Below are 20,708 nucleotides of genomic sequence, written 5' to 3'. Positions count from 1 at the left end.
TGTAAGAAAAGTTTGAATATTTTAAGAGATCACTGAATTATGAACTATACTGGCACCAGCCTGCTGCATTATTATGAAAATGAACAGACTTTTCATTTAGAAATCATGAGTGTTTTTACTTCTCATATGTTATTTATTAGTTTTAGAGGTTTTACATAAAATCAGTCAGAAAAGAAATGAAGCAGATGTCCACATAGTCATAGAAGTATGTTTTAGAAGCATTTTTCCTAAAAGAACTGCTAAAATATTTGGAAGCAGTAGGGTTTTTTTAATGTTTTAACACAGTTACTATTTTACAAATATGCTCAGCACTTGCACCTCCCATCAATCTGAGATGCGACTGTAAATACATAGAACCCCCAAAAATAAGATTGATTCTTGCTGCCTTGGGGAGCATTTTATACATTTGTTTGCCATAAGAATTTAAAAAAAGAAAACAGTGAAGGGGTTCACTAAAATCTAGGAAATCTAGAAGCTCAATATTGGAATTCTTTCCCATGTACTCCAGAAATCCTCCGAGTCCATTTTTGTACTTCTTTGCACCGCTCATTTACCAATATTGAAGTAGCAACTTGGAGCCACAGTGAGGACCAGGTTTCCATTGTACTAAGGACTCTACAGCCACAGATCAAAATTACAATACTGCTCCCAAAAACAGTATGATGCAAGACTGAAACACAAATCAAAAGCAGGATGCAGACAACAGTGCAAGCAAGCAACATGGCACTTCTCTGTAGCATGAGTGTAGCTTATCTATTGAGTCTGATATACTGTTAAGTACTAAGTGCTCAAATACAACTTTTTTTTTCCTCAATTTAGAGATCCTCCCAGAGAATGCAGCACTTAGAAGACAGTTTTTTCTACAATGTTAAAGGCCTTATCAGCTGCACTAGCTGTGCCAAGACAGCACAGCATCTAACCATGACTTTTGTCATTAGGGTTTAATATTTGAACTTGATGTCATTTGATGGGATGCTATGAATGAGTAAAACTGGGGCTGTTTATTAGAACGGCATCTTGAATCTTGATGCTATTATCTAGAAGCCATTAAAGACTAAAAGGGAAAAACAATTCCAACAATGTATTCACTAAGTAAAGTCGTGCAGAGGACCGCTGAAAAGAAAAGCATCGCTAACAAAATTACTTCAATAAAAAAAAATTAAATACAAATCTAAAAGTGTGGATTCCTACCAGAGATTCTTTCTTATAGGCCTCAAATTTACAGATTCCTTGAGTATCTCTGCCTTTAGGTGCAGTATCTTTAGGGTCTACCTGTTGGGTTCTCTGATACAAACTCACCCTACAGGTCACAGCAGCTTTTTGGTCTCCATTGACTCAAGAGGCCTAAAAACCAGATACATTGGAAAAGAAAAATCTTCTTCAAGGGAGCCAGGCAACCAGCAGTGAATATAGTCTTTAAGATTTTTTTTTGTTGTTTTAGAAAACTATTTTTCATCTGGGTTATAGAAGACAAACTCCTGAATATAAGTGCCAGGTTGCCCTCAATGCAAGACCAGGGACCATGAAACTTATCTGCTTCCCTCTTTATGGCACACTCCATCTTCAGCATCTCTATCCTGTTCTCTTAGAGCTTTCTCCTTTCACCTGATCCTCACTCAAGAAGCATTAGGGTTAAATATTAACATCCATGAACTGAAGCTGCTGTTACCTTTGCCCTCTGTTCATACAGACTGTCCCATTCACATTTGGAATGCAGTTCAGATTAGATAGCTTAGAAAAATATCCATACATTTCTCCATGTCAATGTAGGATAAGAAGCTCTCTCCTCCCCCACAATAAATGTCATATATAATGGGAAGAAACAGTCATGCAAAGCAAAGCTTTTACAAAGCAATACAAAATAGCCTAAGTCATACACAGCCCATCCTTGACCTACAGTCTTATCCTGGTGCTGCACATCCCACAGGCCATTCAAATCCATTCACAACTCTGCAGTAAAGATCACCTATCTTCCTTTGGCCATCTGCTTCTGCCAACAGGTGTGAACCTGACAGCTGAATTGCCCATGGGATGTCAGAATTACAGATTTTTACTTTTTGGTTGATTACTCTTAACTTCTGTTTCTACCAAGAAGCTGTAAAACAAATTAGCCAGGCTTGGACGGTACACTTCCACTGGCTGGTCCACTTCCACCAGCATGTAGTAGAGTCATGCTAGAATCAACTACCATCTTGGAAACTGGTAGGATTTCACTGTTGTATAAAAAAAACAGTTTAAGGTCTGTAAGAGAAATTACTACATTTATATTCTCTGATTTGGGAATTTATTCCCAGTTAGAGTTCAGGATTGTCATGTGAACTAAAGGAACATTGCAGAGAGCACATGGAAGATTAATTAGTGAAAAAAGGAAATGAGATAGAGAGATATAGAGAGGTTAAAAATGCTAAACCAAACAATGCAAAAGGCTCTGTGTAATGAAGTCCTTTCTAAGTCACTCACCAAAAACTAAGAACATGCAATGCAGATAGAAAAAAAGAGAGAAAACTCTCAGACACTACACTCAAGAGGACTTTGCTACGCTTTTCAGCCCTCTTCGCCATCACTGCTGCTGTCCTGCCATACCATCCTTGAAAATGCATCTCTGCTTTCTTCCTTTGCCAGACTTTCCATCCAACTTCTTTCCCCTTTGGTTTTTACCCTTTTCCTAGCTGCCCCATTTTCTTTCTTCTGCTAGCCACACCAGCAGGCTTCTGCGCTGGAACCAAGTATTTCTAAAATCACTGTCTGCCATCCCATCCTGCTGGAGACTGGAACAAGAAGATAAGCACTACAGCACTTGATTAGGTGTTTTCACTGCTCCAATGAGAGATACAGATCTCCTGAATCAAAAGATATTCAGCTCGAATGTTACAGTTCAGCGGGAAAACTGGTTATGTTCATTGTAGAACTGCAGTTTTTTACCAGTAGTCATCAATAATCCATAAACTCTGTACTAGGTCTTTTGTGCAAATCATATTTTATGGTTTCTTTTTTTTTTAAATCAGCTTTAAGAAAGCTTTTTAAAGAAAAGGAAGAACTTGTAGTAATTGGGTTCCTGTTATGTCAGTGTAATCTCTACAGTACAAGGCAAGTGTTCAGTGAGTGCTAAGAAGCTTGAGTTTGTAGTTTCAAATTATAACAATATGACACTCTTTGGTGGCGACTGGATCTGGGACAAGCAATTTAATGGAGTCAAAGTGGTGCCTCCAGCAATTCTGGGGATGCATAGAAGTGTTTCCATTCTGTCTTTGAACAGTGAACAACAAACACTGTAGCCTAAAGGAGATGGGGAATCCTTCAGGAAATCATGATCACGTCAGATCCACACTGCAAAATCTAGAAAAAGAATTACATCAGGAAGGGGAAACAATCAAGAGTATGTAAAGCAAAAAGCAAGTAAAATCATGGTGCCAAATTTCTGTTTCTGAGGAGTTTGGCACCTTCTCACCACTCCTTTTCAGTTCCTTCAGGCTGCAGAATAAGATACATCACTCAAATGAACATGCCTGCCCCACCAATGGTACTGCAAGCTCTAATACTCCCTGTGAAAGCAGAACTCAGATTTTCTCTTTTAAAAAGCTTAGCTTCCAGATACTGAGCCAAATGAAACTCTGTGTTAGCAATTGCCATCACAGAACCTACGCAAGACAAGGGAGCCAGATATGGTTCAGCAAAATTTACTGTGAAAAATCTTTAGGAGGGAGGATGTTGTCAAAAGACACATTTTCAACAAAATTTTACTCAGACTGTGTGGTCAGCAACTGCTTCATCCACAAACAGAGACCTGCACTCACACAGGTTGTCTCTTCCTTGGGAGGAAACTATAAATAGAGATGCAAAGCACAGTATGAAGAACCCCAATCTAACTATAGGCTCTGTAAGGTTGTGTGTGATTTACCTCTGCACAATGCAGAGGCAGATGTTGCAGGCAGCATTTACTTGGAGGGCTCCCTATTTCTGCAACTATCCAACCCTTTAAAGTGTGCAAGGACTTGGCTCGGGAACAGTTCCTTTCAGCTTTCCCTGCTGTTACTCTACTCACTCCAGCACACTTCACTCCTCTTCCCAGCAGAGCTGCTACTGAGCTTCCCTCTTCCCTTCACTAGGGACTTTATCAGTGTTCTCCCACACTGTTACCTAATCTTCTGAACTTCTTTCTCCTATGCAGGGAAATGCTGTGATAAATAGTAGACAGTTCTTTCATCTGCTTGTACTCCCAGCTTTACAGTATCCCTGTTCTGATGGCAGTAAGAAAGCACAGACAGGTATACAACAGCAAAGAGAGCATTTAAAAAGAAAAACACATCATTGATAACGTGGCAAGGCAAAGGGGAAACACATCAAAAAACCTCCACAACTTCCTGAAACAGACCCAAGTTACACAGCCATCTGAAGAGACTAAACCATAAAAGTAACATGCTTACAGAATATCAGTGAGACCCTACAATGCTGCAGGAAAGATAATTAGGAGACTGTTAGTTGAATGGTTCCTGCTGCTGGCAGAATACAATTCTCAAAAATAAATGTAGTCAAAACTGTGCATTATTTTCAATGCAGGAGACACTGATCTCATGGCAGAAATCTATTTTTATGCTACCTCTGGTGTGGTAAATGATTCATAAAACAAGAATGTTTTCTATGAGAAAGATTTCTCAAGTAACCAGTTAACTGACATGAATATAACTGAACTTAAATGTGGCTTTTTTTGTTGGTTTTTTTTTTTTTTGTTAATAGTCAAATAGAAACCCCTTAGAATACAGCCTGCTGACAAATAGCCTGAGCCAAGATGGACCTTCCATCCAAGTATAGTGACAGTTTAGCCACCTCTGATTGGCTTTATCCCACAGAAGTACTTGAAAGAAGGGTTTAAAGGCAATAGCTGTGAATGGGATTCTAGGCAGGTACTAGAATCTAGAAAATCCATCCTTACATCTCATATTCCACAATTTGCTAGACTGTACCTACTGTTGAGAGCCATGGACAGAAGAGGAGCAACGTGCTGATGTTGAGGACCTGACATTCACAATATACACATTTCAGGGGCGTTGCTTCAGACTAGTTCTGGTTTGGTCCTATTGACTGAACACTAGTTGGCAATTGAAATACATTATGTTTGTTACTAAAAGTGCATCTTACAGTCCACCAGGAAGTCCAGCTTCATCCAAAATGACATCCAATCTGGGAGCTCCAAGCCTGCTCAGTGATACAAACCAAGCCTAGATATGACTTCAAGGTTCACTTCAAAAGAATATTACAGATTAAAAGCTTCTCAGCTGAGTACATCTGGAAGAAATTTCTCTTTTTGCTCCTTATATTTCAGTTTCTCCTCTCTAACATACTGGACAATTTTTTTTTACATTTGTGGATCCACAGAACTGCAGAACTTTCACTGGAGTTGCAAGTTCAGGCTTTTCTTAGACTGTGTCTTGGCTGAGCAGCCATGGTGCACTGCAAGGTTCTGGTTTCTTATTCATTCAAAGAACATTTCCTCTAACACAAGTGCAAGGGAGGGGTTGTTTGTTGGCTTTTTTTTGTTTGTTTGTTTTGTTTTATAATATAATCTTGCCTTATTCAGGAAAGTTTGTTATAATACTGCACTGAGGATGTGGTTGTCTCTGGACTCCAATCCAAAACGAATTTGCATATGAAAAGGCTGACAAGAAGAAATTCAATACAAGGATAATGCAGATTCTCCTAGTATCTATAACATATCTGAGAAAAATAAACTTTTGCTGTGGACTGTTGACTATTTGAGAGAAATGCTTACAGCCTAGGGAGGGAGAAAGAAGAGGTGAAAGAAGACTGTGGTAGCATTGTGAAAACAGAAAACCCTGCAGATGCATTTTATCTCTCAGTCTCCAGACACACTGTTAATGTTATAAAAAGTTCAGGAATGATAAGGTACTGCCATCATGAGATTTCCCTTCTAGTTGTAAAGGAAAAAATATGTTGCAGCAGAAAGCATACATAGAGAAACTTTGAGCTATGATTATCTCTATCAAAGTCAACAAAGAGGTAAAATATCGAACCTTACAGTACAGCTTTTCAAAACTGGAAAGTGTTGTAAGCCACAGAGATATGGCCTGGGGATTTCAAGACTATTTTCTCAAGAGTAGAATAAACAGGGCTTTTAGGTAATTATTATTTTACTGACAGCCAACACTGATGTCTCAATCAGATGAAAAATTTACCTTTGCTTCTGCAATTCTGAAAATCAAGGGGAAAAAAAAGCAATGACAACAAAGCTGAAAAATAGCGAGAGTAATATTTACTGTAGGTTCCTATAATGCTTTTCACGTCTGGAAACTGGAGGATAAAAGAATACTTCATTGCTTACCTGGAATAAACCATTGTTTTCACAATTTCTATTTTGCTTTTATTCAGAGAATAACTAACTGCAGAGAAACAGTCTATTAAAAACATAACTGCCCCAGAACTGTTTTTCAGTCATTAGTCTTTACAATAATTACATCATAAAGTTTTCTGTTCCTTCATTTACTTTCTCAGACAGGTTCTGCACAAGAACCTGGAAAGAATACTATACAAATTCAACAAGAGGGAGATATCCCCAGATAAGATTCAACACCTCAAAAAAGATTCCTGATCCTCATCATACTGCAGTCAACACAGTGCCCTTATTGCCAAAATTGCTATTGCTGTTAAATAACTATTGCTATCAAGTATTTCACATGTAGAAGCCTTATCTCAAGACAAAGAAGTGCCCAGGAAACAGGAGTGAAATAGGTATTATTTCTAAATTCATAGAGAAGATATAAATGGCTGCCTCCTTAACACCATCTCCCTCAAAAAAAGCCGAGAATAGTCTTACAAGAAAGATACACAGTAAAGCCTTTGGTTAAATGTATATTAATATTGTAAGTCTATGACAATTTTAAAATTAAAAACATACAATTTTTATTAATTTTCAGTATTGTTAGGTCTATGAAAGAGAAATCTATTAGTTGACAATAGAAGCCTATTTCCAGGAGTTATCTCTGCTGCACTCAGTATGTATGGGCAATAAAGCACCAATAAATTCAGGTACAGGTTTTAGAAGTCACTAACACCTTAGTCTGTGTATAGACTGAATTTATTTCTTTCAGTTGATAATTCAAATGGAACATGTTTACATTATCAGTCTCTTGCATTAATAGAGTTTATGCTTGGTGATCATCTTCTAGTTTGGGGGTTGTATATCCTACGTATACACAACACAAAGCAAACATTAAGCAAATCCAATCTAGTACTCTTAAAAATGAGTACTGCATAAACAAAACATAAGTGCACATGGCAATTTTATGTTCTAAATCCACCCACACAGTTGTTCTTAGCAATTCAAGAACAGAGTTGCATGGGTAGATTGACAGAATTTGAGTTACAGACATCTGTGCTGAAATAATGATCAGCATATGAAGGTTTTGTTCATTAAGCAACCGATAAGGTCTTGTTCTTTATCCTCAGAAAGAAAATAAATACAATAATCACAGCACCACCACCAACAACAAAAAAGCAGAATGAGCTCAAGATACTCTGCTTCTTTCATTCAGTCCCAGAAATCTACTCATTTTGAAACATAATCTTACTGCTATTCCAAGAACAAGCCATGACAAAAAAACTTGCACGTATAAAACCAGTGATCTTAAAAATCTGTAAAAAATTGAATAAACTACAGGATCCTATTGTCTCCAGCTGCTGCAAATACCACACTGCAGTTGAAGATATAAAATCTCTAACACACCAGATGTCAAAATGCCAGTCGCCATGAATTGTTCGTCTCAAAGTCAGAGGAGGAAGGCTTTTCCTTCCAGGACACTTTGCTTCTATTAACTGTACATAGTTTTACGGCCTTCAAAGATGCTCAATCTTTGTTTGAACCCTGCTAGGGTGAGTGGCCTCATTATGCCCCAGTTACTTCCTATGGTAGCAAGTTTTACAGTCTAATTACCCATTATGTCAGCAAGTCTGATAAGCAAAGCAGTCTTGGCAAAAGTCTAGAGACTAAAGCAAAAGATGAACCAAAGGTCCAAGACAAAACCAAGTTTCTTCCTTTAAAGGAAAGACTTCATGCTATTTTTTTTTCATGGAATGTTCCCATGCTCCTGTGGTACACGAACAACAGCAGAAGCTCCACTTGTAACTGTAATTTTATTCATGTCATCCTCCCATGCAGCTCTCTTGCAAGGTAAACAACTCCCCATCTTCAATTTTGTGAGCTAAAACAAGAGGGAGATCACACCTAGGTTTTGTTCCAACAGCTTGAAGCAGCAAAGTTTCACAGCTTACTTTTAAGCATCAAGACTTAAATTGATTAACTGAAAAAAAGGATAAATTTGTACATTTTTCACAGCCTCCTCAGAGCTCCAGGGCACGAACCTTTTCTTTCTGTGGCTTTCAGTCAATACTGAACGACTTTTCAAGAACTTGGTTCAAGAAAACAGTGAAGCAAGAACTAGTTATACAATGGTGTTATCACAATGGATGACCTGCCACAAAACCTCTGCTCCTCTGGTACTGTAGCATGTATTAATACTGAGGGGAAAAAGGGCAGAAAAACAAAATATAACACAACCTTTTCTGGCAAATGCTAGAAGACCTGAACAGGAGGAGATATAGTGCAGCTGCAGACAAATATGCCCAGGAAAGGTTCCAGAAACATTATAATATGAGTTAGATCCCATGGATTTCAATAGGTCAGGACTGTTACCAAACAAACCTAGCCATGATTCACAGCATTACACTCTAAAGGAATATGTATACCTCATCTTCAGAGTCTTCTGCTCCATTACAGGCAGACTTGTAATCAAACATAACTTTTAGTTTCTTTTTCTCGGGAATAAATTCTTTTCCACCCTAAATTATGCAGCACATCTTCCAGTTCATTAATACTGCCTACTCTTGAAAGCTACAGGGATTTCACAATTCTTCCTGTAACATTTACAAAATATTTCCATAAATTTCCTACTTGCTGAGCAAATAACATATCGTCTCCAGTTAATGTTCCTAACACAGAGTCAGAACATTGACTCAGGGTATCACGTATGGAGCATCCAGCTGGTTCTCTCTGTGAGAGGACAGCACAGATAGAGTTTGAGGGATTAAAATTTCAGCAAGAAGAAAACTTGCTTTCAGAGCAACAGGCACAGGTAAAAAGCAGTGCAGCAAGGATCTACACTTCTGGTTCATAGCTCTCAAAAGTAAATGGATGTACAGGGCTCCCAAGGGCTTTCCTCGTTCCTGAGCAGTGGTTATCCTGTATAGGACGTGTCTGTTCTCAAGGGGATAAACCCAAGACAACTCAAGGCTCCATTTTGCCACCATCAAACTCAAATTCTAAAATCTAAGCAGAAGGCATTACACAGGTGGGTAAAGAAATCATATCACACACATTTTTATATGCGTATTTTACTTTCTAAAATATCTGCTATGAGTACATCTTCCCCCAGCCTATAAGCAAAGTACATTCTAATAATTTTCATTCAGTGCACGACCACAGATATTTTTATAGCAAGCATATCTGCCAAATTGTATGTGAGACTCTTAACAGGCAATGATCTAACCGGTGTGGGTCACTAATAATTAAAAAAATTACCAACAAATAACACTTTTTTAGTAAGGCCTCAGTATGTTTAATCTTATCCAACAGCAGGCAACTCACAGTGTGAACTCCAATTATGAATTCGCACTGTTAGACTGATAATAGCAGGATGTTCTGGATCACTGACAAAATCCCAGCTGGCACGGAGTGACCATGGAATGCCACAGGCCTGTGAGCTGTAAGGATGGCAAAAGTCCTGCCGTGTCCCACCGCAGCCGGGGAGCTGCTGACTTCTCATGAATGCTAAACTCAGAAGCAGCATCATATTACTTTCCCCTGGTTCGTGATACTGATTTCATTTAACAAAAGTCTTCTTTTACCCAATGAATTATACATTTCAGATGTTTTCAAAAGATGGCAGAATAGAAGGGATTCACTTGCTAGAGACACCCGAACCATTTGTTAGAGTGGACACATAGAGATTAAGTCCTAGAAAACAAAACCGCTGTTCTCCCTTTTGCAAAATGTGGCATACATAACATTTTCTTAGGAAAGGATGTCATTTGATGTTTGATCATCGAGTACTTTCAGGCCCCATCAACAAGAAAGGAGATTTAATCCATGAAACAGACATAAGCCAACAAGCAAGCTCTAAGTGACGGCAGTGTTAGAAAGAGAAATTACTTGTTGGGAGAATTGCCTTGTTAAGGTTTAGGGTTTGACATGCTCCAGTGATCTCAGATCTAGGGGGAGGTTAACAAAGCTTAGGAAGAAGGATGTACCACTGAGAGTAGACACAAAGAATGTAGAATTTATGGGCCACAAGGATATTTTGCAGAACTCCCAAGATAAGTGAGAAACCAATAAAGACAACTTAGCAACTGTGCTGAATCAGCTCCGACTGGGTGAAAGGCAATTCTTGCAGGGGGAGAGCATGACCAGAACTACCGACTTGCAGATCACTGACTTAAGAAACCCACCCATTCAAGAGAAAGAATGAGAATGCAGGTTAATTAGCATGAGAAGAGAGAGAATAATTAACCAATAGAATTAATAAGAAAATTATGTAACTTGTAGCCAGTAAATGCCTTTGTTTGCTAAAACCTATAAATAGTAAAAAGTTTGGGTAGTGGGTGTGCTTGATTTGTACAACACCACCAAGCACCCAGGCTTGCACAACTCTGAAATAAATAATCAATGCATCAGCAGGAGTGTGGCCAGAAGGACTAGGGAAGTGATACCTCCCCTGTACACGGCACTGGTGAGGCCACCCTTGAGTCTTGTGTTCAGTTCTGGGCCCCTGGCTTGAGGAAGGATATTGAGGTGCTGGAGCACATTCAGAGAAGGGAAACAAAGCTGGGGAAGGGTCTGTAGCACAAGTCTTATGGGGAGCAGCTGAGGGAGCTGGGGGTGTTTAGCCTGGAGAAAAGGAGCCTCAGGGGAGATCTCATCACTGTCTGCAACTACCTGTAGGGAGGCTGTAGCCAGGTGGGGGTCGGGCCCTTCTCCCAGGCAACAAGTGACAAGATGAGAGGAAATGGCCTCAAGACTTGCCAGCCTCAAGAAGGTTTAGGTTGGACATTAGGAAGAATTTCCTCACAGAGGGGCGATTAGACATTGGCATGGGCTGCCGACGGAGGTGGTGCAGTCACCGTTCCTGGAGGTGTTTAAGGAAAGACTGGAAGTGGCATTCGGTGCCACGGTCTCGTTGACAAGGTGATGTTCGGACACAGGTGGGACTCGATGACCTCACTGGTCTTTACCACCCTGTTTGATTCCGTGGCTCTCGGCCTGTTGCACACGGGGTAACGCACCCGGCTGAGCGGACACCCCCCTCTTCAGAGCGGACCCCAACACAAACGCACGCGCTCCCTCACGCGCGCCGCGCGCGGCTCGTAACCCGCGGCAGCACCGCCGCCGCCTCGCGCACGAGCCCCGCGTGACCCGCGCGCTCCCGCGGCCCCGCCCCCTGCCCCGGGGCGTCCCCATCGCACCCGCCTGGGGGGCGGGGCCTCGCCTTCCGCCCTCGCTGATTGGCCGACGTAAGACACACCCGCTCCCACCGCCCTTCGCGCTCCTACCCGGCTTGCTTGGGGGGCCCGGGTTTTTTGCCTGATTCAAAATTGTCGCCAGACTTAGTTTCTTCGCGAGCGCCAGGCGTGCGTGGAAGAGAAGCGCTCCCGCTGCCTTGGTACAGGCTCCTGTATTTTTCCGGATTTCTTTTTTCTGTTTTTTTTTTTTTTATCTTATTCCTTCGGCGGTTTCCCGCGCAGGCGGCCCTACCGGTTGTCCGCGAGCCGGAGGGGCCCTTGAACGGTGCGGCGTCTCAGAGCACCCGGCTGTGGCGGGGGGTCCTTTCCCGGCGCGGTCGCACCGGCACCCCCCCGCCCGACATGTACTACAAGTTCAGCGGCTTCGCGCAGCGGCTCGTCGGGGCCACGGCGGCCGCCGCCTACAACCCGCAGGTAACACACCCCGGGCATGGGCTGCGGCACCGGGCGGCGGCTCAGCCGGGGAGGGATCGGCCGCCCCGCTGTGCACCGAGCGCACCCGGCCGCTCGCGTGACCTTGGGCGAACTGGGACGCCGCGCTCGGCGGGACGGCCCCCGAGTCGGCTGTGGGTGTATCGGGGGTCACAACAAGGGATTAACGCACCGTCATCGTACGGGACGGCCCCCGAGCTGCAGCAGTGGCTGGTGGTGTTTTAGAATCACAGAATCAATTAGGTTGGAAAAGACCTCAGGGATCATCGAGCACAACCTGTGACTGAACACCACCCTGTCAACCGGGGCACCGAGTGCCGTGTCCTGTCTTTCCTTTAACACCTCCAGGGACGGTGACTCCACCACCTCCCTGGGCACCTCCTATTTCTGATCACCCTTTCTGTGAAGAAATTCCTCCTGATGTCCAACCTAAACCCTCTCTGGCGCAGCATAATACTGTGTCCTCTCAGCCTGTCGCTTGTTATCTGGGAGGCCGACCCCCACCTGGCTACACTCTCCCTTCAGGGAGTTGTAGAAAGTGATAAGGTCACCACTGAGCCTCCTCTTTTCCAGGTTAAACACCTCCAGCTTCCTCAGCTGCTCCTCATAGGATTTGTGCTCCAGGCCCTCATCAGATCCGTTGCCTTTTTCTGGACTCGCTCCAGCACCTCAATGTCCTTCCTGAATTGAGGTGCCCACAACTAGACACAGGACTGTAAATTGCAGCTGGCAGGTCAGAGCAGTCCTGCAGCCAGTCCCCTCTCTTATATGTTAATGTAGAAAAAAAAATTACTGAAAGCATTAAAACCTTTATCAGAGAGGACACAAATCTATAAAAGTTTGTTTAAAGCAAAATAAAAAACCACCTTTCCTGTACTATCTTCCATATCAGCTTATCATTAACATAGCTTAGTCCTCAGCTGTGTCACACAAATGTGCTGTGCAATAGAATAGCTACATTTTAAAGAGTTACCTTCAGTCCCTTTTTGCAATGTTGTTAGGCTAGGCCAGATTTTTGGTAGAATTTCCTTTTTTATTTTTTCTTAGTTTGACTCAATTCCCACATCACACATTCAGATGCATCAGTCTGATAAAAATGTTTTCAATAAATAGCAATTAAAATATGAAAAGAATCCCATGAATAAGTAGATGTTAAGTCCAAAGTGAAATAAATTTTCTTTTATTAATTTCATTGGTCTATTTCATAAAACTATAGCTCAGAATGTAAAGTGGTTTGCTTTTTATGCTTCTATTTATTTGGATGTTTCTGAAAAAGTGAAGGCATCCTGTGACTCAAATTCTGCTTAGGCAAATAATCAGTGTCATAATTCACTCTATTTTGTGCTGTTACATTGTGATGCTTCCCGGTGGAAATGGGAAGTGCTCTGTTCAGGTTTAGGCTTATTATGGGCTTGCAAAGTATCTGTCAGAATGTTTTTCAGAAATTCTTTTGCTGACAATAACTTAACTAGCAGCTTATTCTAACAAAACATTCCCTGAGTTTTAAATGTGTGTTGTTCTTTCCATCTCAGTCCTAGCATTCTTAGAGGACTTAAGTTTTACATTTAACAAAGTTGCATAAAGGAGTCTGAACAGTTCGGCTTCTTTGAGTAAATGGGAACTTCATCAGCTGGTGCAGTTGAGGAGTCAAATAGGTTGAAAACTACTCATATTTGGTAGGACAGTGACTGCTATAACCATTACAAATGCAATAAAAAGTATTAATTCAAAGCAGTGGGTTATGTTTAAAGTACAAACAGTGGAACCAGTTTCAAATGTCAGGTGAGGACAAGGATATGAACTTTTCTGTAGAACTTTTCCCTAGTTCTTCAAGGCTGAACACGATCCGAGTAGAAATTTAGTTACACTACCGGATCTTCACTTGATACAAATTATTTTGCTTATATCTATTTAAACTCCCCATGAACCACAGGTCTTTTGATTTTTATCCCCTATGAATTTCTTGGAGTTTGTTGAGAAACTATAATGGTCAACCTTTTATGCCATAGGTGTAACTTAATAGGTGCACAAAATCACTTTACCTTGAGTGTGTCATCCCAATACAAACAAAACCTCAAGTGATCCTACCTAAGAGCATCTTTGTGTTAGAGATAACAAATATATTTAACCTCATACAATAGGGTGTGTTCTACTATGAAGGACCTGCTGTTTAGGTTAGAAGTGTCTATGTTCAGCAAGTTCATAAAAGTTATTTCAATGCATGTTCTGAAATACTAATTCTCAGCTTAACTTTCTTTCCCCTTTTCTTTTTGGTCCTTACCTCAGTTTTCTCTACTTTCTCATTCTCTGATCTGTTTGAGCAATGCCCCTAACATTTAAAAATTTGAGTGTGGTGCTGTCTCCATTAAATTACGCTCCAAATCCTTAACTGTTCTGTGCTGTCGGGAACATGTCCATTTAACTTGCAGGTTCATACTAGGAAGGGATAAATTTGTTTTAACTTTGAGCATGATGGCCAACTGACAGATATATTGCATCCTAAGACATTCAGACCTCTGAGAGGGGAACAAACGCTACAGCAGCATAGGCAGAGAATTCTGTTTGCTATATTGGATTAGATACATGTCTTGACCTTATTTTGAGGACTTCAGCATCTGACACAGTCTTTGCTGTAGTGTGCTGATGAAATCAGCTGTTCTGCATACTGCCTCTGCTGTGCGTTGTCCAAGAATTGGGTAAAAACATGTTATAGTGATTAGAAATAAAAGATAAGGACCTTAACCTCAGAAGAGGAATTATCAATGTGTAACGTTTTTTTTAATGAAGCTTAGGTCAAATGTGTAGAGGCATTAATTCCTCAGTACTATCCGGAGTGTAGTCAGATACTAATGTTATTAAATCTCTTAAATATAGTTTTAGTAATGTTAAATACAAGTGACAAGGGTCATTTGAGGTGTCTAAGTTCTTACTTAAATGATCTGCAGTGAAATTCAGCCATGACATTAGCCAGTCACGCTAAGCTTAGCAAGCAGCTGGGTCTGAGATAAAGCACTTGCCAATAACTACAGACATATACCAAGTAGGAACAGCCAGGCAGTTACACTGATTTAGCTGAGCTTCTGAGCTTGGGTGGAGCTGACCACAAGATTCACAGTTCATGGGTGGAATTCAAGTGGAATTTTACGTAGGTGTGAGGGACCCTGATTAATGCAGCGTTAGGCAAAGTGAATGGTCTCTCTTCTGCAGCACATGTTTTGTTGTACTCTTTCCTTGAGCCAGCAAACCACATCAGTGGTTTTTATTTGAAGTGCCATATGATGTTCTTAACTGGTGCCATGCTGCTCTGGAAGTAATTTACAACAGTACACTGATAATTATATGAGTTTTCTGAAATAGTTTCATTTGATTTCATGATGAAGTTGGTCATTATGAGTTGGGTCTGAATCTGCTATGACTTCAGCAGGAGGGGGATCTTATAACTATCTGAACAGGAATGTATTTCTAAAGCCAGAAGAAGTGTGCAATAACCAACAGTTGTTAACATGACTGATTTCACTATTCCAATAGTAATCCATAGTGTGTCTTGCATGCAGGCAGTCTCCTATAGGTGCAGGAATATTAGTGCTAGTAACAAATGGTAGGGGTTGCCTCCTATCTGTGAGTTTCGGAATGATCAAAGAAATATCTTTATCGTGAAACTGTTGGAAGTAGTTTGCAGTTTACTCCAATTCTCAGTATTTACATTTGTCACATGCTACAGATAGTTCATGAAATAAAGTAGCCATGATCACAACAAGCAGGAATTGCAGTGATTTAGTAACTGTGGGAGTTACTAGATGGCACTGCTACTGGTAAAAGTGGGCTCTCAGGAAGGTAAAAGTGAGATTCAGAATTGGAAATTTTAAGGCAGAGGAAAGATGCACATTTTCACATTTGTTGCAATGCTAACAATCAAGAAGGCAATAAAAGTTTTGGAGAAAAAGTCAGCTGCACATTTAGTATAAACATCTGGTCTGTAGTTCTATCAAATCACCAATCTTTTAAAGACAAATCTAACAAAGTACCTGAAGTCCCTATAGATAGAAAAGTGGTCCAAAATTGCTTTCTTCAAGTCTTTTGACATAGTTGGTACTGAGCCTTGGATATATAGTCAGTAACTTCCCCTAGCTAAAAAATAGTTCCTTAGATGCTTCCTTCTTACCGGTATGACCAGAACTGGTCACAGTTCTTAAATAATTCAGTCCTTACCTTCAGGCACAAACCTGTTCAGTAGAAAGGCAGTAATTACTGAATATGCCAGAGAATGCAGTTTTGGCTACTGTCTTTCAAAATGTAACCAGGAAGGTCACAAGTGGATTCTAATATTCATTTAGGCACTAGAACAGTGGGAAGCTGAACCCACATCTTCAGGATAGAGAATTGATGGCCATTCCATAGGCTCTTTTGGGAAGCTGAGAAATCTGGTCTTTTTGCTGAAGATGCCTGTTGTAGCAGAGAGTTTACATATGGAAAACACATGTCTGGTCTGTGGCAGGCATAAGAGAAAGAGTGCCAGTCTACTTCCAGCTTCAAACACTGTTCAGGCAGTTCTCTTAAATACAAAATGCATCAACTAGTCCTTTCAACAGAAACTAGAATTTCAGTGCAGTCTGAACTTAACCCATGGAGAGCACTTGCTGCTTCTGTTTGTAGTGAAAACCTGTTGCATTAATTTAAGTGTACAATGTTTTTAATTCTGAGTCAACTTAGAAAAAAAAATTATGGCTGTTTTGGGAGCCATAATATAAAAATCACTGCCATGTGTCCAGACATAACTTTTAAATCTAATTAGAATAATAAAGGCAAGGAAGACACGTCATGATGGCTGTGACTTTGTGCCCTTAGACACAGAACTGGATTATGTAGTTTTTAGTTATGGCAAACGTAGAGTACAACCATCTGAACCAAAGGGAAATTGAGCTGTGCTGCTCATGTGGAGTTCACTGAGGTATGGCAAGTTGCAGCAAAGTGAATTACACAGTGTAGTTGCATCTGCATAAAATATTCACCATGTCAGGGCCTCTGGAGTGTCCTTGAGTACCACTTGTGACTTCTGTATGACACAAGTGATCCTAACCTTTTTTTTTTTGACTCAAAATATGCTTCCAAATTATTCAAGGCCAAATTATTTATGGCTACTGCTTGCAGAATTTGGGAGGTAGAGTTCATTCCTCACTCCGATCCTAGCATCAAGGATCCTTGCTTGTAATCCTACTGCTCAGAGAGAGTCCTGGGTAGTCTGACTATGTGCAAAATACAAGCAGTAATTTGGACCAAGTACCAGCACTGAAAAACAATAGCTATAAATTTATGCCATGAGGAAATTGCAAAGGAGGCTCCTATTTTCCTTGCTAAGCTCTGACCCAAAGATGTTGCTGAGAAATCAGTGGGCCAGCAGTGTGTCTGGAGCTCATTGTCACAGGTCTTCATAGCAGATAAATAGTCTCTCTAATGTATCCTTGTAATGATTGGCAGCATGCCTGCCTAACGTGACAATTGGTACATTTGCAAGTGTTATATACCTTGATATTTTAATCTTTATTTATGCAGGGACTCAAACCAATAGTTTCCACTGAATCCCCAGCTCCGATTTTTGGGACAACAAGTAAACTTGCTTCAGATTTTCCAGCAACTGATTCTTACTTGGGTAAAAACAAGGTACCAGACCTACAGAAAATTTTTCAGGTAATGACAACTTTGAGAGTAACTTACAGAAAACTGGAGAGTGGGACATATCTGTCCTTATTTTAATGTAGCTAACTACTTTTGTCATTCTATAATGCCTAATTCTGTGAAGTCTAATCAAGAAATGCCAAGTGCAGTATAACCTGTACACTTGTACTATACTACAAAGTATATATATATATATGCCTTGTCTAGGAGATAAATATAGGAAGTGGAAAGCCTAGTAACATTGTCTTTTTGCTGGCTTCAGAAGATGTTTGTTGTGTTATTTAACTATTAAAAGCCCTTTCTCTCTGGGAATCCAAGCGTATGCCTTAAAGCAGATCTGGAGGAGCAAAGCAGATCGTTACTATTCTGTGTATAGTTATTTGAATATTACTGAAGCTGTTTATAATGCAGTATAAGAAGAGCACAGCAAAGTTTTCAAGGCTAGTTTGTTAGCTATGCAATTTCTAGGCATACTAGGATTTTTCATAAAACAAATTAGTTAAGCATTTTTCTTTTAAGCGTGTGCTTCATAAAATGTTCCCTTTTCTCTCTTATGTGCCACTTGAATGTGGAGTGTGTCAGTTTGACTCGGTGAATATTTTCTTATACCCATCCTCTCATGTTCTTTTGTTAGTGACACTTTCTCCATCCAGGGCCTCTTGAGAAATATTTCAATATATATTCTTTCTGCTTGCACTTAACAGCTTTGGCTAACAAAATTAACGTGCCCCTGCGCATTTGTCTTGCTAGATAAAAACCACAGAATACACTTGATTGTAGCCTATTTGTCGGGGGGGTTCCCTCTTGGAAGTCTCTTAATTTACGCAGGGTAAGTTGTTCCTTAATGACCTTGGTATGGGTGTTAATTTCTTTTTTGTTTGTTTTCTTTTTGAACTGTTCCCACAGAAAGCAGACGGATTGCCAGTACACCTGAAACGTGGAGTGCCAGACAGGCTGCTTTATCGGACCACTATGGCTCTAACAATAGGCGGGACTATCTACTGTCTGGTAGCACTGTACATGGCCTCCCAACCAAGACAACAAAAATAAAGGAACCACAGTTCATGGGACTCTCAACACTTCTCTGAAGGACCTCCTGCATGCATCAATTTGCACTTAATTCTGTGGTCACATAGGGTTCATTATTCAGATTAAATTTCTTGGAGAAAATGGTTTTAAATTGATTGCCTTATGTATTCTAAAAAACAATATAAATGGCCAAATACATAACTTTAACATATGGTTGTAGCTTTTGTTGTCATGCAGGAATGTATAAAGAGTTGGAGAAAGTTAAGCTTTTCCTTCCTTTCCTCCCCCAGCTTAAACAATGTTAGAGAGAGGACAGGACAGGACAAATACTCTGTGGGCTATGAACCACATTTCTTAGTGGAAGGATGCTGCTAGTTTCCAAAACACTAAAAGCAAATAATTTAATTATTATAGCATACTGGGAACTTCTTCTGTCATATACAGCTTATTTTACATAAGCAGATGGCAGTGTAACTTTTCCAAATGCTGGTATATTATTAAATATTTGTACCTCTGGTGGTAGGACAAAGGTCTTGACTCCTTGAAGCGTTTAAAGTGGATTTATTCCATAACTGTAGCATCAGTGTATGCAGCAGAGAGCACCAGTATTGTAGCATCAGTTATACTGGGTTTTGGAACTTTCATTTGTCAAACTATATTATTGTGCAATAAAGATAACCACACGAATACTAAACCAGGCAAATCTTGAAAGTTTCAGATCACTTCAGCTGGCCTGGTAGGGAAATAAACATATTGGTACATTTTTAAGATCAACTTGTAGATCTCAAACCAGGCAATTGATTCAGCTGCCTTACTGTCATCTTTTTGAGATGGTAAATCTCTTAAAACCCTCTCTCGGATCTCATTGAGTGTTTAACTATAAGTTTTGGTGAAACAGGCCACTGTCATAACTCAGCTGCTTATTATTTTCAGTGCCCACACGTTTATGTACCCACATACACACACATTTCCTTTGTTGTGGGGGTGGAAGAGGGACAAGTCAATAAAACCCTTTATGGATTCCCTTTCCCTTGTAATAGCATAGCCTTGGACTGCAAGGTTCATACAGGTCTTCGCAAAAAGCATCCTTTAGTTTGATAGATCCTCCTCTGGCCCTGAACATCGATTATTCACTCTTTGTGACCGAGGCTCTGGATAAGCATGGATTTACTGACCACTGTAGAGACCCAGCTCTCAGAGAACTGCATAAACAACCTTCAAAGTAAACAAGAAAACCTGTTGATAAAGGAACCTAAAACTTCCATTTTTTCAATCTTTCACTAAAAACATTCTGATTTTTTTTCCAGTCAAGTTACATCAAAGCCTTATTACTGTTTCGTGGGAAAGAAAAAAGCTGGTTTTATTGTGATCTCAGGTTTCAATCAATGTTGGTATTTCAGGATGAGAGAGATTTAAGTCACGGAAAAATAATTCTGTAAGCACAGCAAGAGCCAAAGAATAGCATAGAATAACTTAATTCTGCAGGAATTGACAGCTGTGTTGCCTCTACTGATAAAATATTTTATCCTCAGTAGTCTGTGCTTCCATGGCACTAAGAATCTTCTGCTGTAGCCTGCTAAATCCTACAAAAAGCAAAACACCCCCCCCCCAGTCACAAAACAAAAAATCCCGAAAGAAAGAAAGAAAATAAGAAAGAGAAAACAGCACAGCAGGTTATTGTCTGTCTTCCCTACCTACCATTTATGAAGCACTGCCTACAAGAATTTTCTAATAAAGGATACTTTGCAATAAACTTGACTGGTAGATTTTCACGAAGACGACTTTTGCTCAGTATTTCCATGCTCTTAGTTTTTTGAATTGGTTTGGGATTTTTTTTGTAGAGTGTAGGTTTGGGTAGTTTGTTTGTTTGTTTGTTTTGTTGGGGTTTTTTTTGTTTGTTTTAAAGAACTGGTTTTAAAGTTTATACAGAGGATAACTTTCTGCTTACTGCCAAAGCAGATGTGGTTAAAGTAATTAAGCTCTTGTCC

The 20,708-nt window shown here is 40.3% G+C and overlaps 1 protein-coding gene across 2 annotated transcripts; it reads left to right on the top strand.

The window, feature by feature from the left end:
• The first annotated feature begins 11,634 nt into the window (after window positions 1-11,634).
• LOC116784358 (cytochrome c oxidase subunit 7A-related protein, mitochondrial) lies at window positions 11,635-20,468 on the top strand. Of its 2 annotated transcripts, XM_032682907.1 has the most exons (3): window positions 11,635-12,000; window positions 17,569-17,703; window positions 18,598-20,468. In XM_032682907.1, exons 1-3 carry the CDS (start codon window positions 11,929-11,931, stop codon window positions 18,739-18,741), a joined length of 351 nt encoding a protein of 116 aa, XP_032538798.1. In that variant the 5' UTR covers window positions 11,635-11,928; the 3' UTR covers window positions 18,742-20,468. The 2 variants fall into 2 exon arrangements, with proteins under 2 accessions (XP_032538798.1, XP_032538799.1); XM_032682908.1 differs by lacking the exon at window positions 17,569-17,703 and having other exon boundaries at window positions 11,653-12,000.
• The last annotated feature ends 240 nt before the right edge of the window (window positions 20,469-20,708 follow it).

This window comes from Chiroxiphia lanceolata, chromosome 3 (assembly GCF_009829145.1).
Source record: "Chiroxiphia lanceolata isolate bChiLan1 chromosome 3, bChiLan1.pri, whole genome shotgun sequence".
In the NCBI taxonomy this organism is placed as follows: Eukaryota; Metazoa; Chordata; class Aves; order Passeriformes; family Pipridae; genus Chiroxiphia; species Chiroxiphia lanceolata.
Note: the sequence above shows the minus strand (reverse complement) of the source record. Positions and strands in the feature narration are given on the sequence as shown.